The sequence below is a fragment of the Euphorbia lathyris genome, chromosome 1, assembly GCF_963576675.1.
Source record: "Euphorbia lathyris chromosome 1, ddEupLath1.1, whole genome shotgun sequence".
NCBI classification, from domain to species: domain Eukaryota; kingdom Viridiplantae; phylum Streptophyta; class Magnoliopsida; order Malpighiales; family Euphorbiaceae; genus Euphorbia; species Euphorbia lathyris.
The window spans coordinates 17,443,368-17,456,991 of NC_088910.1; the positions used below are offsets into that span (position 1 = coordinate 17,443,368).

Below are 13,624 nucleotides of genomic sequence, written 5' to 3' on the forward strand. Positions count from 1 at the left end.
GTGACATTAATGGTCACTGTTATTTTACATGGTCCCTCCCAGCAAAAGCATTTCTTTTCTGTTGCTGTGATTCCAATATGTTAATTGCTTTATTGTGGGCACCATTTTTTCTTCCTCACATGACCTAAAGATCATTGGATTCCTTTTATCCATCAAAAACCAATCTCCACTTCCTCGACCTTTTCCATTCCATTGCTTCAAAGCTAATCATGGTGGACTCTTCTAAGGCACAGCATCAAACAACTGATCTGCATACTCAGTTGTCACTTTTCAGTGTAAAAATACACGAATTTATAGCATAAAGGTGTGGTAATTTAAGTTGTAGAGGTGACAATTTAGGTTGTTGCCTTGATCGTATCAAACAATACAATTTAGGTTGTTGCCTTAATCGTATCAAACAATTCAGGTTGTTCGCTGGCTTGTTGAGCTCAATCGTATCAAATATATCATGCCAGTCGAGTTGTCAATTATAATTGACCTTTAAAAGTTGTTGCATAACCAGAAACCATTTGTAAATTGGCAATATGGAGAAATGTTTCCAAGGATTGGGTCATAATCAACAGCCACGCGAGTAAGCAAGAAAGAAATTTTACAAGGATTTCTGAAAGATGAGAGCTTTTCTGCTGCTGCTGCAGCATTACGACTACAGCAAACTATATGCATCATTACATAAGTGTGAAACCAACTATCAAAACCAGCAAGTGGAGTCTGGTGTCAAAACAGATTATTGTATCATAATTATATATCCTCCATAATTATATATGATATGAATGATACAAAAATAGTCAAATGGATTGTGTCATATAATATTGTTTGACGGTTCTAAAATCAGCTCAAAAGGGTTAAAAAAAAATAGAAAAAATTGTTTTCAACTTCATCTCATTTGTCATCCTTGCTCAGGCTACAATGTTGGTCTAATGATTGATTTAACATAGAAATCCAGAAACCAATAATGTGCATCCACATTCAGCCAACTAAGAACTTCATTTTACAACAAACTTGCAATTTATTATCTTACAATGATATTTTTTCTCACTACTAATGGAGTCAAAAGATCCTCAAATCACCATGAACATGATAACTATGCTATTCATTGCTGATAGAATTGCAAGGGAGAAAGTCGTCGGAATCTCAGCAAACACGCCACCAATCCATAAACCCATTTATAACATGCATCTTCGACCAAATACTACTACTGTCAAACCCCTCAACAGAAAATTCATTAATCTTGCCAATAGAAAATAAAACAGCTCATCAGTATCTCCTTCTAGGACTCCTTGACCTGTGTGCACGCCCTCTGCAAAAGTTTATTAGGAAGCATTAAGTCACAGCCAGACAGGTTCAACCTCAGAAAAATCACATCACAATTACTATCATGAAAGCATTAGAATCTCATATACTGTCTATCCTCTTGTGCCATTTGTGAAGCATAGTGTGAAGCACTAAAAATAAGCCCAATAATGTATTATCTAAGAGCTCGAAGATTAAAAAATTTCCAATAAGTAAATTAGCATCTAGTCTTAGAAAACGTCAAGCACTAATCGAAATAGATCCACATTTCCTTAGCTAGTTGACCTTCTTTTCCCTTCTATAACACTTTCCCTCATCTAATCTTGGTGCAAAAGAGTTCAAGGGCAAACCAAGTTTGTTAAAACTAATTGAAGATCAATATCATATCCCACATATTCTGTCCAATCTGAAAGTAGCACTTATGTTTAACAAGGGCTAGGGCAAACTAGCAATATAGCTAATTCCCATTCATTCCAGAACTAAGGGCTGGCACCATAAGAAATTATAAAGATAGATGATCCTACATTGATGTGTTAATACACTACATACAATATATTGATAATTGACAAAAGGTTATGCATACAGATGAGAGATGTACCTCATATTCTTTCTCTTAGTGGGGCCACTACAGAAGGCCCAATCAACATTGATAGTCTGTGTAAGAAGTTCGGTCCCATTCATTGCAGCTATTGCATTCTGTGCTTCCTCAAACTTCTCATATTCTATCAGAGCATAACCCTAGCAAGATATTTACTTAGGTTATGGAAGTAACAAAACAGAGTGACACATTTTTGACAGGCAAAAGTCAATTGCATTGTTTGATAGCCAAGGAATGGCGAATTGAGAAAATAAACTCATAGCAGACAAGTTACAACTGTTGACTATGTACAACTAAACACTTCCACCGAGCAAGAATACACAAGCTTTAAATGTTAGAAAAATACAAACTGTTTTGTCCATGACTTGGTGGAAGTTTAATCCCTTCATAACTTGGCTTCATTAAGATCAAAGTCACTTTTAACAAATATTATACGTGTAGTATTGGACATGAGCAACAGAACTACAATTTTGCTAGCCATTATACACACTTGTGCATTGACAGATAGCAAATAAGGGAGAAAGAAATGGTGGCGTGGGAATACCCTCCCTTGACTTATTTAGATTTTAATATTTTTCCATTCATTCCCTAGTACAAGCTAAAATTTATTAGGTCATCATAAATTTATCTTAATATAAACAAAAGAATTTTTTTTATTTATTTTACCCCTACTTTCTTTTTAATTATTAAACTAATTGAAGGGGCTTCTTTTACTAACATTTACTATTTATTTCCAAACACATTAAGGGAACAAATTTCCTGTCTGGTCCCTCACTTCCTACCCTTCCCTTCTCCCCTCTCCTTAAACAACCTTTCTTCAATCCCTCTCCTAAAGCCAAGCATAATCTAACCATTATTCAGAACCTATTTCTAACTAATATAGTCTATCAGCCCTGCCTCCATAGTTTGACTGAATTATAATTCATAAACTTTTGGTAAGGCCATTTTTTAAAAACACTGCATGATTTCAACATTAAGAACATTGTGCTCAGTTTTGAAACACCAATCAAATTAATATTTTACTGAAGACAGAAATAGTGTAGAGAAATTCAGTTATGCCAAACATTCCAGCACCAAAATTTACTTGTCACTTTAAATGTGTTTTTGCTTAATATGGTTCAAGTTAAGCTGGATTCAGATAAATAGAAATCCAGATCAACAAAAGCAAACCATATTCAGGTGAGGAAAAAGAAGGAACAGTCCACTTACCTTAACAAAACCAGTTCGGCGATCAAGATTTAAATGCAAATTCTTCATCTCACCAAAATCACCAAAAGCATTTTGAAGATCATCCTCTTGTGCCTCCTCATGCACCCCAGTAACCAAAACAATCCATCCTTCAATGGCTGCATGTTTTACAAGAAAATAGCATTTTGTTATAAAATAGCAAGGCATAACACAAAGACTAGCTCAATAGATTATGAACTTCCATCGCTAGTTCAGAGGGGCAAACAATCAGTTAAAGAAACAATCAACAGTTAGTTTCCAATAGAAAAAACACTTGTCCATAGTAACAAAATGAGGAATTATATTGTTGCAGGAAATTGCTATTTCATTTTTATGGTATGTGGCAGAAGAAACAAAAATTAAAGGGAAAACTCGATTGGCTCATGCTGAATCTAATAACAGAGATGATAAGTGAAGTTCTATACGCATAGTGGATTGTACAGCTTAAAGCAATGAGTTTCTCTATCTTGTACAAAGCAACATCATTTTGTTTTAAACCAAATGGATGACTTAAGCAACATTATAAAGCTAGTTTCCAGCGTAACTGCGTTATTATAATTCCCATAGAGAAAACTCAGGCATAAAGTTACTAAAGACCTCCTAAATCTGAAATTTGGGATGATCAATAAGACAAAATACACAATAAACCCTAACAAAACCCTTAGTCATCAATATAACTTGAAATTCTAACTGAAAGCGAGACTAGAATAAATCTAGCTACTACTCAAGTAACACACCCGAAACCCTAAATGCAAACGTATTAAAAGGGATAAGAAAACTGACATCGCTGGGGGCCGGGGCCACCATCAGTGCCGAGGGAATCGAAGTCACGAGCTGCAAGTCGGTTCTGGCGGTCAGCATCAGCCTCCTCTCTGAATCCACGACCTTTAGTTTTTTTAGGGGCGGAAAGAGACGAAGAAGCACCTCCAGTAGTAATAGCAGACTTGAGCTTGGGGAGCGGAGCACGAGGTGAAGCGTCGACGTCAACGGCTCCATCCTCGTCCATCAGATCGTCCTCCTCCGGCTCGAAGTCCACAGCTTCCGCATCGGCGTTGGCCATTCTCTCTGTCTGTTTAGTCTTCTCAGTAAATGCGAGCTGCGAGTAAAATCTTCACAACGTTGATGAAGGAATTAGGGCTTTCCTTTCTGCGTTTTGGGGAAGAAAATTGCCGGACCCGCTATTTATTCGGGTTTACCCAAATTCATCAACCTAGACCCATATCCAATGGGCCTTGGAACAGAGAAAACATCAGGTCCAGTGCAATCCATATCCATTTATTTTTTGGTAGGAATGAGCATCAGTTCCGTTATTAACTATAACTGAACCGAATTATTAATTAACCGAAACAAAATCTTTCTTAAAATAAAATCAAATCGATTCTAACAAGTTCAATTTATATATACAATATATAAATGTTGAAACATTCTTCTTATAGGGTTAAGGTGCAAAATACCCCTAACGTTTTGGATCAGGAGCAATTTTACCCCTAACGTCTAAAATGGTGCAATTTTGCCCATAATGTTTGTAGCCAAGAGCAATTTTACCCCTAACGTTGGTAATTTGGGTCAATTTCATATACTATTATAAAACACATATATTTTTGTTCATTATTTTGTACCAATTGCATATCAATTCATTCTAAAAAAAGGATTTCATGTTTTTTATAATTTAATAATAGAATTGTAGATTAATATTTATAAATTCGGTGAATTTTTTTAATTTTTTTGTCTAATTCGTACAAAAGACAGTATATTTTTTATTTTTTTATTATTATTTTTTTCATATCCCAACATATGTTTATGATTTGTTACTGATAAAATGACGCACATGTGAAATGTAGATGATAAGATTCATGGCCGAGAAGACAGTTTGATGAATTATTTCTGAAATTGACCCAATTTATGAACGTTAGGGGCAAAATTACTCTTGGCTACAAACGTTAGGGGTAAAATTGCACCATTTTAGACGTTAGGGATAAAATTGCTCCTGACCCAAAACGTTAGGGGTATTTTTGCACCTTAACCCCTTCTTATTCTTATATAAGATAACTACTTGCTGACATGCCAAATTTTGAAATATATTTACAAAGAAAACTTTTAAAAAAACTTAAATGTGAAATCTTAAATCAATATCCTTCACCCTATTGTATTGAAATGCATTTTTAGCCTGACTGGAAAGTGCAAGTCACTCGAACCCTAATATCCGATTTTAGTGATGCACGTTTTGTTTTTAGTTTTGAAGTAGTAGTATATTTCTTATTTATTACACTTTTAACTTTTAAGGATGCGTTGTTAATTGACATTCTCAATATAAGTTTAACAGTGTAAAACATAATAATAATTAATTTCATATTTATTTTTCGTAATCAATGGATAATTAGTATTGTTGGTCACAAAAATTTGGATAATATCCTTAAAAAGTCATAAAAGTTTACTTTGTCTTAATAAAATTATTTAAGTTTGTTTTTTATCCCAATAAAGCTAATTTGGACGTTTTTAATTATAAATTAACTCAAATAAATAAGAATTATCAATTAATATTTTAATCATAAATTAATCTATGTGCCATATCAATTAATTAAAATATGTAATTACATTTTTTTAATATATTAGATGCCGATGATGTGACGTTGAGATGTCACGTGAGCAATTTCGGTAAAAAACATGATAAAAAAACGTTTCAAATGATTTTATTGAGAAAAAAACAAACTTAAATAATTTTATGGAAAAAAATTAAATTTCTGTGAGTCTGTGCATAGATTGTCTAAACTTTTGTGAACCTAATTGCCCATCTTGCAATGTATCAAATCAACCAGCAAATAAAACGCATCGTTTCGGGTTTCTTCCGCTCCGCTGCGATTTATATTTAGCTTCTTCTTCTTCCTCCGCCGTTCCGGACAATCCAATTTGAGCTTCAGAAGGTACAATGCGGGGAATGGTTTCTTCATGAATGGATTTGAGCAAGACGACAGCTTTCTGGGGATGGTTTTCCATCGCAATCGGCTCGGTTTCTTTTGTAGGATTTCTCTTTGCAGCAATTGTATCCAAGCTTCTTCCTTCATCCGAGAATCCTATCATTTCAGCCATACAGAACGACAGGTAATTCATGCCTCTCTCCTTCCTTACATTGCGCTTGAAAAGTATCAGATTTTTTAGAACTGGAAGAAATTTTGGTATTTTCCCTTCAATTTGGTCTCGTTTGAGTAGAAGGCGAGGATTGGCTAATTGGGGAAGATCAAATTGGGGGAATTGGGGGAATGAATAAAGATTGTTCTAAAAAACAATCGAATTGCTATAAAATTATCTGATTGCTGTACAAAATAGTGATCATTTTAATTATGAACTTATTATTACTGGCCATTGCTTGATTACCCAGAGATGAGCAAACTGGCCATTGCTTGATTACCCAGAGATGAGCAACTTCAATCTGTGCAGTGATAAATAAAAAATAAAAATAAAAAGAAATGAAGCTTTCTGCCTTGTAAATTTTAATTATGGTATCTATATATTTTATATGGCTATTATATAATATAAATGCAAACAAAAATATAATTGTGTCAAGCGGGTCGTGGTAGGTTTCGTCCATGTTGCACGGACATGGACACGGAGAAATGTTATTTCTAAAACATAGTCTTTCAACAGAACTTGAAACAGATATGGATACAGACACGAAATGCAAAAATATTATTAGAGTAAAGAGGAGTGTTCGTGCATAAATTGTGTTATCGTATTAGAAATTGGTAGTCGAAATGATTAAGTTCTCTCTTGTGGCAGGTATTACTGCTTTCTTGTACCTTTGACACTTCCTATACTTGTGGTTGCTGTATACTTTCATTGGCTTAGTATGAAGCTCTTCAAGCATGCATGATATTCTCTGCATTGATTATGAATGAAGAATTGGAACAACAGCAGAAGAAGAAGCAGAAAATTTTGAGAGAACAAGCAGGTTCGGTTCCCACTAATCTTTTCACCGGATTTGGTAAATTGCAGACATGGTGAATAGAAATTTATATCAATGAAGCTGAGTATTACTGAATCTGTGCCATAGAATTTGTATCATTGACTTGCTATTTGAATGAGAAATATGTATGATCTTGATAAATTTTGTTGCTTTAACAATGGTTATGACCTCAATTTAGTCTTCTAGGCCCTTGATCTTTCAGTATGTCACATTATGACCGTGGGTACTAGAAAAGTTAGCTGTGAACATTAAACTCAACTAAAAGAGTATTACTCAATTCATCTGCGTTTGACGGATCGAAATGAGATTTTTAAAGTTTACGATACAATCATTGTAGACAAAAAGATTCCAAAGCCTTAAAAATGCAATTTAGCCCTTATTGGTAGGTAATCTATAAATTTCACTTTAAATCTTAATTGAGATTTGTGGTTTGTGCTGACTTTGGGAGTTGGTAGACCTACCCTTACCTAAACTTTTTGTAACAAAAAAAAAAACCGATGAAACCAATAGCATTATTTTAATTGAGTTTTATGTTTACAGTTAGAATTGATTGAGAGTTTAATATATTAAATTGTAAGATCAAGACATGGGGTCTATTTGGTTTAGCAGTTGTTAAAGGGCGCGCCTTACACGAGGCTCAAGGTAGTGAGCCTTAATTCCCCTAGGCGAGGCGCAGTTTAGAAGGTTCTCGCTTGGGTTTCGGAGGCTCTCATCAACACAAGCCCTCAATAACATTTAGTGTTTTGATTAGGATTTTCTTTAACGGTTGATTAATCTCAACCATTGATCTAATCTAATTAAACTTAATTTAACCCATGATGAGGCTCTTGCTTGGTTTCGGAGGCTCTCATCATGACTTAATTGTAAGATCAAGATTTAGAATCTATATGGTTCACTATAGCCAATAGATATTAGCTTATGTTACACGAATACTCTTCTTTAATAGCGTGTCTGCTTTTGCATCTCTGTTGATTTTTGTTTGAAACTATTCCATAAAGGTAGTGTTTTAAAATAATGTTTTGGGTGTCCAGCCGTATGAGTTAGGAATTGAATGATGATGGTGGCTATGAGAGTATATTCTTCTCTGTTATCTATTGGATTGAATCTGAGGAGGAATGAAAATATGATATTGTTAATCTGTCAGATGATTTAGTGTCACCGCTAAAAGTCATCATATGATATGAAAATTTCAAATGTTGCTTTTACCTTTTTCTTTTTTCTTTCTTTTGCTCTGTCTTTTGTTCCTTTTCAGAAGAATTGCATTGCATATGCATATGGTGTTTAAAGGTAGGTGGGTGGGTAGATAGTACCAATTATTGCACATCTACTTTCTCAATATCAAATACTACTTCATTTCACTTAATATTGGATATACGACAGTTAAAAAACAGTTAAACTAGTTTGTTAATTTTTCTATGTAATCTTACTTGGAAACGTTAATGGTAAATGCAGTGGCAGAGCCATGATTTGAGATTAGAAGGGTTAATTTTAGTCCTCCAATGGGGGCGGCTAGAGAGGCACAAACTTCGATATTGGCGACGGGGTGAGCAGAGAGGTTTAACAGAAAGAAAGAGTTTAGACTTTAGAAGAGAGGGAGAAAATCGAAGAGAAGAGGGGGCTCTGGCCTCCAACCATTAGGTTGTCAAGCTGTACATGTTGATCATTTGATACGTTAGAGATAAATCTAATTTTATGTTTATCAGTTTAGATTGTAATATTGTTATGTAAAGGTTTAATATTATGATAACGAAGCATGTGATGAGATTGGAAATTGCGGCTGTTAGAATGATTCAAATGACAGAAGAAGGGAATTAAAGCGTGAAAAGGAATAGGGTAATAATCCAGTCAGTCATATGATATGAGGTTGCAAAATCATGGTTATATTTATATATATATAATTGAAAGATTCCAGTAGGGAGGGAGGGTTAGTATTAGTAACTTGTCAATCCCCAATCATTTCATTCTTTTCTTTCTTATATGCTTTCCTCTATGTTATTTTCTTATTATAAAAAACAGATTATGTGGGTAATCATATTATTTCATTTATATTTTTCTTATAATTATATAGAGTTTCAACCAAGTTTGAAGAGTTTTGTCTATCGTTATATAGATATGGCTCATTAAAAGGTTTTGAACTTATTTCTTGAGAAAAAAAAACTCTGAAGTCGATTTTAAGTGGAGTAGTTATTTTTTATTTGAAAAAAATGATTTACTTTTTAATATAGATTTACCTAAAAACTAGATTAAATTAATAATATCCTTTAGTTAATTTATTTTTATTTGGCTTAATATATCATTTGCTCCTTAAACTTGTCCAAAATGGTTGATTGGCCCCCTGAACTTTCAAAGTGTCTCGATAGCTTCCTAAATTTACATAAAATATTCAGTTAACCCCTGAACTTGCGTAAAATGTCATCAATTAATCATTTGGTTGTAAAAAAGTAAGTCAAATGCGAAAGATGTGTTATACCTGCCTTAGAATGTTATTACATATTTCACAAAATAGATTAAAACATGTTACAAAGGAATTTCTTACTTATTCAACTATAAAACATTCTCTTCTCTAATATTATAATCGCATATCCCGATCTTTTTTAAGATGCGTGCAACATATCTTCCGCATTTAACTTACTTTTTTACAACCGAGTGATTAATTGATTACATTTTATGCAAGTTCAGGGAGCTATCGAGACACTTTGAAAGTTCAGGGGGGCAAATTCATCTGTCTAAAGCTTTTAAAAACTTTAAATATAAATATATTGTTTTTTCTATACAACTTTTCTAATATTCTCTTCTATCTTACATGAATCTTTGGTGTGTGCTTTTTTCTTCCTTTCCTTTTTTTTTTCCCTTCCATTCATCCTTTCATTTCTCATCGGTTGCTTGTCTGGAGGCAATGAACAAATTTCCCATGTTTGATTCTTATTCAAAGCCTTTATTTCATCATTAATAGCTTGCTGCTAAGGAAGATCAACCGATGCTTCTTTGTAATTTTAGGTTCTTTATCTGCTAATAATTTTTATGTGTTTCACCTAATTTTTAGTAAATTTATATCTTTAACGTTTCTAAGTTAGATCAATTGTATCTCTACCTAATAGAAAATTTGAACATATTGGTTTATCGTTATTTGACTATTATTTAACTGTCACATTAATTTTTCAAATATTAATTATGTCTAAAATGTTTATAGTGTTACTAAAACTCAGAAATAACCTACTAAAGTGTCAATATTTAAGTCTATCGCATGCAAACTAACCATAAAAAAAAACTGGCTAAAATGTTTATTGAATAGTCTTCTAGATCCTTCCTGACGGGTTTGAGACAAGAATAACAGCAGGTCAGAGAAGGGTCGGCGACCGGAGAACCCGCTTCAATATTTAAACTTACAAGGGTTGAAGATGATCAGAGTATGGATAAAAACAATTGTGTTCACGGTGCAACTCACATACCTCGGCTACCAAATAGTAACTTTGGTCATTCTAGAAAGGTACCCTAATGACTCACCAAACATGTGTCAACTTTCGGACTGTGACATCGTTAGCTAACGTATTTTTCCAAATCGGACGGTCTCTGTGCATTTTCGGATCTGAAAGATGACATTGATATACATATAAATGATATTTCATGAAATATTCCTTAAAGTATCAATAATCAAATAATTTGTTTCGATTTTACAAGTATAAACAAAATTATCTTTCAAAAAAAAAAGTATAAACAAAATTGATGTTACCTTAAAGATATATATATATATATATATATATATATATATATATATATATATTTATGAAAGAAGGTTGATCATTATCTTTTTCTATCTTTCTTAGGTGAAGTATGAAAGTGTTGAACCCATTTAAAAAAATAAATAATTTGATTAGTTCCAGAAGAGGTGGGTGCAGTGCATGGGTCACAAAATAACTAGATGGCCGAGCCATAGTTTGACCAACTGACAATAAATGGTTATACCAATGTTAACTTAGATTAGATATGCTTGCATGACACCCAAACCTGCCACCCAATCCAATACACTCTAGCCTACCCTAGGGACTAAAACAACAAACATCACAGATTATCATGCATTACCATAATAATTCAGCTGAAACTGGGTCAAAATTCATTTTCCCTCTAAAGTTTTAATGGAATTTTTCGATGACGAGTGAATGCTCGAGTCTCTATCCGATCCACCTAACCCGTGTTTAAGAAAATGGTCGCTAAGTGCTCTAAATAACGAATTCGCTTCCATTTTCTCCGATTTGGTCCCCTTGGTTTTTTGGCTGCATATGTGGCAATTTGAACAAAAAACGTTTGTTTTTTTACTTTATTATGATTCACTTTTTCGAATATTTTTTATTTGGTTGCATTCTTTATTTGTTTCTATAATATAGTTTAAGATTTTAAAAATATTGTTTTATAGTTTTCGGTGACACATTACTTATGAAAATTACTATTTGCTACATGTTCGAGTTAATGTTATTGTTGTTAAAATTTTATTGTTCGCATATTTTTAACAAAATACTCATTCTGGTCCACAATACATGTTTTGTAAGGTTAATGCATACTAATTAAGAAATACAATTGATTTTAAGTAAAAGACTTTGTCACCCTTGTATTAATTGTATCCACTAACAAATTTATCTATTCCAATGTAAAAGGTCAACTTAAATAGGGGTATATTTGGTAAAAGTAAATTAATATGCATAGATTGAAGCATGTATTGTGGAATAAAAAAAATTCTTTAGAAAGACATCTATTGTGGACCAGAAGCAGTATATTACAATACATATATTTTTCTTTATTAAATTATTTTATATTATTATTTTTACATGATAGAATATATATTTTAATTCTATTTATATAATGATTTATTTATTAATAAATAAAATATATAAAAATACAAATATAGTTAATCATCGATCAATCTCCGACTAAACTATGAAGGTTATGTCCCTCCGACTAGCGTCTACAACCTTATTATCATCTAAGTGTTATGTTAGATATGTCTAACTTTTATGATTGATATATCAGAAAGTGCCAGTCCAATTTTACGCCAAAAACCTAAATCTTTGATAGTGTAATGATTAATTAGCACGTAGTCAATTATCTTTTGTGAAATGTCAACATTTCGACGATTTGTTATACATAAATTGATTGGAATTATATTATTAAAATCAAATGTGAACTTCAATAATTTTATTAAAAATGTCCTTCGTGGCAGACACGTAGTTGTTACGTTAACCATAAAAGCGAGACATATCTTATATGCTTAGTTAGCATTATGCCACATTAATATTCTGACAACATTTTATACACATTTTTATTATTGAAATTACTTTATTAAAATCAAATATTAAATTCAATAGTTTTATTGAAGATTTATCTGCAGGTATACATAACAGTTGCCGCATCAATCATAAAAGTCAGAAATATCTAATATGACGTTTAGTTGATTTATAGTCAACTATCTTCTATGTTACAACAAATATATGTCAATTTTTATACACAAATGATTATAATTACTTTATTAAAATTAAATGCGAAGTTCACTGACTTTATTGAAGACTGTCTCGTGGTATGCATATAGCCGCCATGTTTCTACCAAATCAACCATAAGACCAGATAATCTAGCTAAACCCAATAACAGACCCATGACATTTCAAAGGTCTCTAAATATAAATCGGCTCACTAAATGTAAGATGGTGTTTTGGTATGGCTTAAGCATATATAAAGTGTAAAATCATGAGTAAAGGATCAATTTAGCCTTTAAAATTGGTTAGTAGGATCAATTTAGTCAAAAATTAAGTTCGGAAATTAATTTAGCATTAAAAGTCAAATAAATCTAAATTGACATGTGTGAAGAATGCAAAAGTGATATGTGTCAAATAATTGTCAATCATATAAACACATATGTCATTTCGTATTAATTTGATTCTAAATATCAAATTGAAGGACTAAATTGATATCCAAGCTTGATTTTGAACCAAATTTATTCTACTAATCAACTTCATGAACTAAATTGAATCTTAATTAAATCATAGAGCTTACTCCTGCTTCTCGTTATTACATCATTCTACTGTCTCTTTCTTACTCTAATATCGAAATATATAGAGAGCTCACTGAACGTAGGTCAACAAAGATTAAATAACTGCGCAAGTGTAGACTATCAAATACTATGATATTAACACTTACGGGAACGTTTGGTATTCTGTTGGGATAGGGATAAAGATAAATGTTGGGATTGGGATAAAGATAAATGGTTGAAATAAGGATAAAAATATGATAGTCGAGAATTATTATTCAATGTTTGGTATGTGGGATGAAGATAGGGATAAAATAATACATTTTACTATTTTAACCTTATTTAAACTACATACCATTAATTTGAGGGATAACTTATCTCATGTTTTTTATCCATATCTCACCTTTTATATCCATTCTAACAAACACCCCGTTAGTTAATATGTAATAATCAATTGTCTTCTACAAAAGATATCAACATCTAGATTATTTTTTGTACACGAATTCAATGACTTTTATAAAAGAAAAGTGAAATT

General features: G+C 32.4%; 1 protein-coding gene and 1 long non-coding RNA gene across 2 annotated transcripts; one reads left to right on the forward strand and one right to left on the reverse strand.

The window, feature by feature from the left end:
- Positions 1 to 965: 965 nt before the first annotated feature.
- Positions 966 to 4,271, reverse strand: LOC136223322 (RNA-binding protein Y14). Its single transcript, XM_066011255.1, has 4 exons — positions 3,899 to 4,271; positions 3,098 to 3,234; positions 1,889 to 2,028; positions 966 to 1,297 (listed from the first exon to the last, which is right to left on the reverse strand). The coding sequence occupies exons 1-4, from the start codon at positions 4,173 to 4,175 to the stop codon at positions 1,255 to 1,257; spliced, it is 597 nt and encodes a 198-aa protein (XP_065867327.1). The 5' UTR covers positions 4,176 to 4,271; the 3' UTR covers positions 966 to 1,254.
- Positions 4,272 to 5,898: 1,627 nt separating this feature from the next.
- LOC136218642 (uncharacterized) lies at positions 5,899 to 8,847 on the forward strand. The gene is made up of 3 exons (XR_010683882.1): positions 5,899 to 6,214; positions 6,890 to 7,061; positions 8,529 to 8,847. It is a non-coding gene; the product is annotated as an uncharacterized lncRNA (long non-coding RNA).
- Positions 8,848 to 13,624: the final 4,777 nt, after the last annotated feature.

What these genes read in the sequence shown, in the direction of transcription:
- LOC136223322 (XM_066011255.1), bottom strand. Translation starts at nt 4,175, where the DNA reads ATGGCCAACGCCGATGCGGAAGCTGTGGACTTCGAGCCGGAGGAGGAC. An exon ending in TGGCCCCGGCCCCCAGCGAT is followed by an intron (nt 3,235 to 3,898) that starts GTCAGTTTTCTT and finishes TAAAACATGCAG; the next exon opens with CCATTGAAGGATGGATTGTT. An exon ending in GCCGAACTGGTTTTGTTAAG is followed by an intron (nt 2,029 to 3,097) that starts GTAAGTGGACTG and finishes ATATCTTGCTAG; the next exon opens with GGTTATGCTCTGATAGAATA.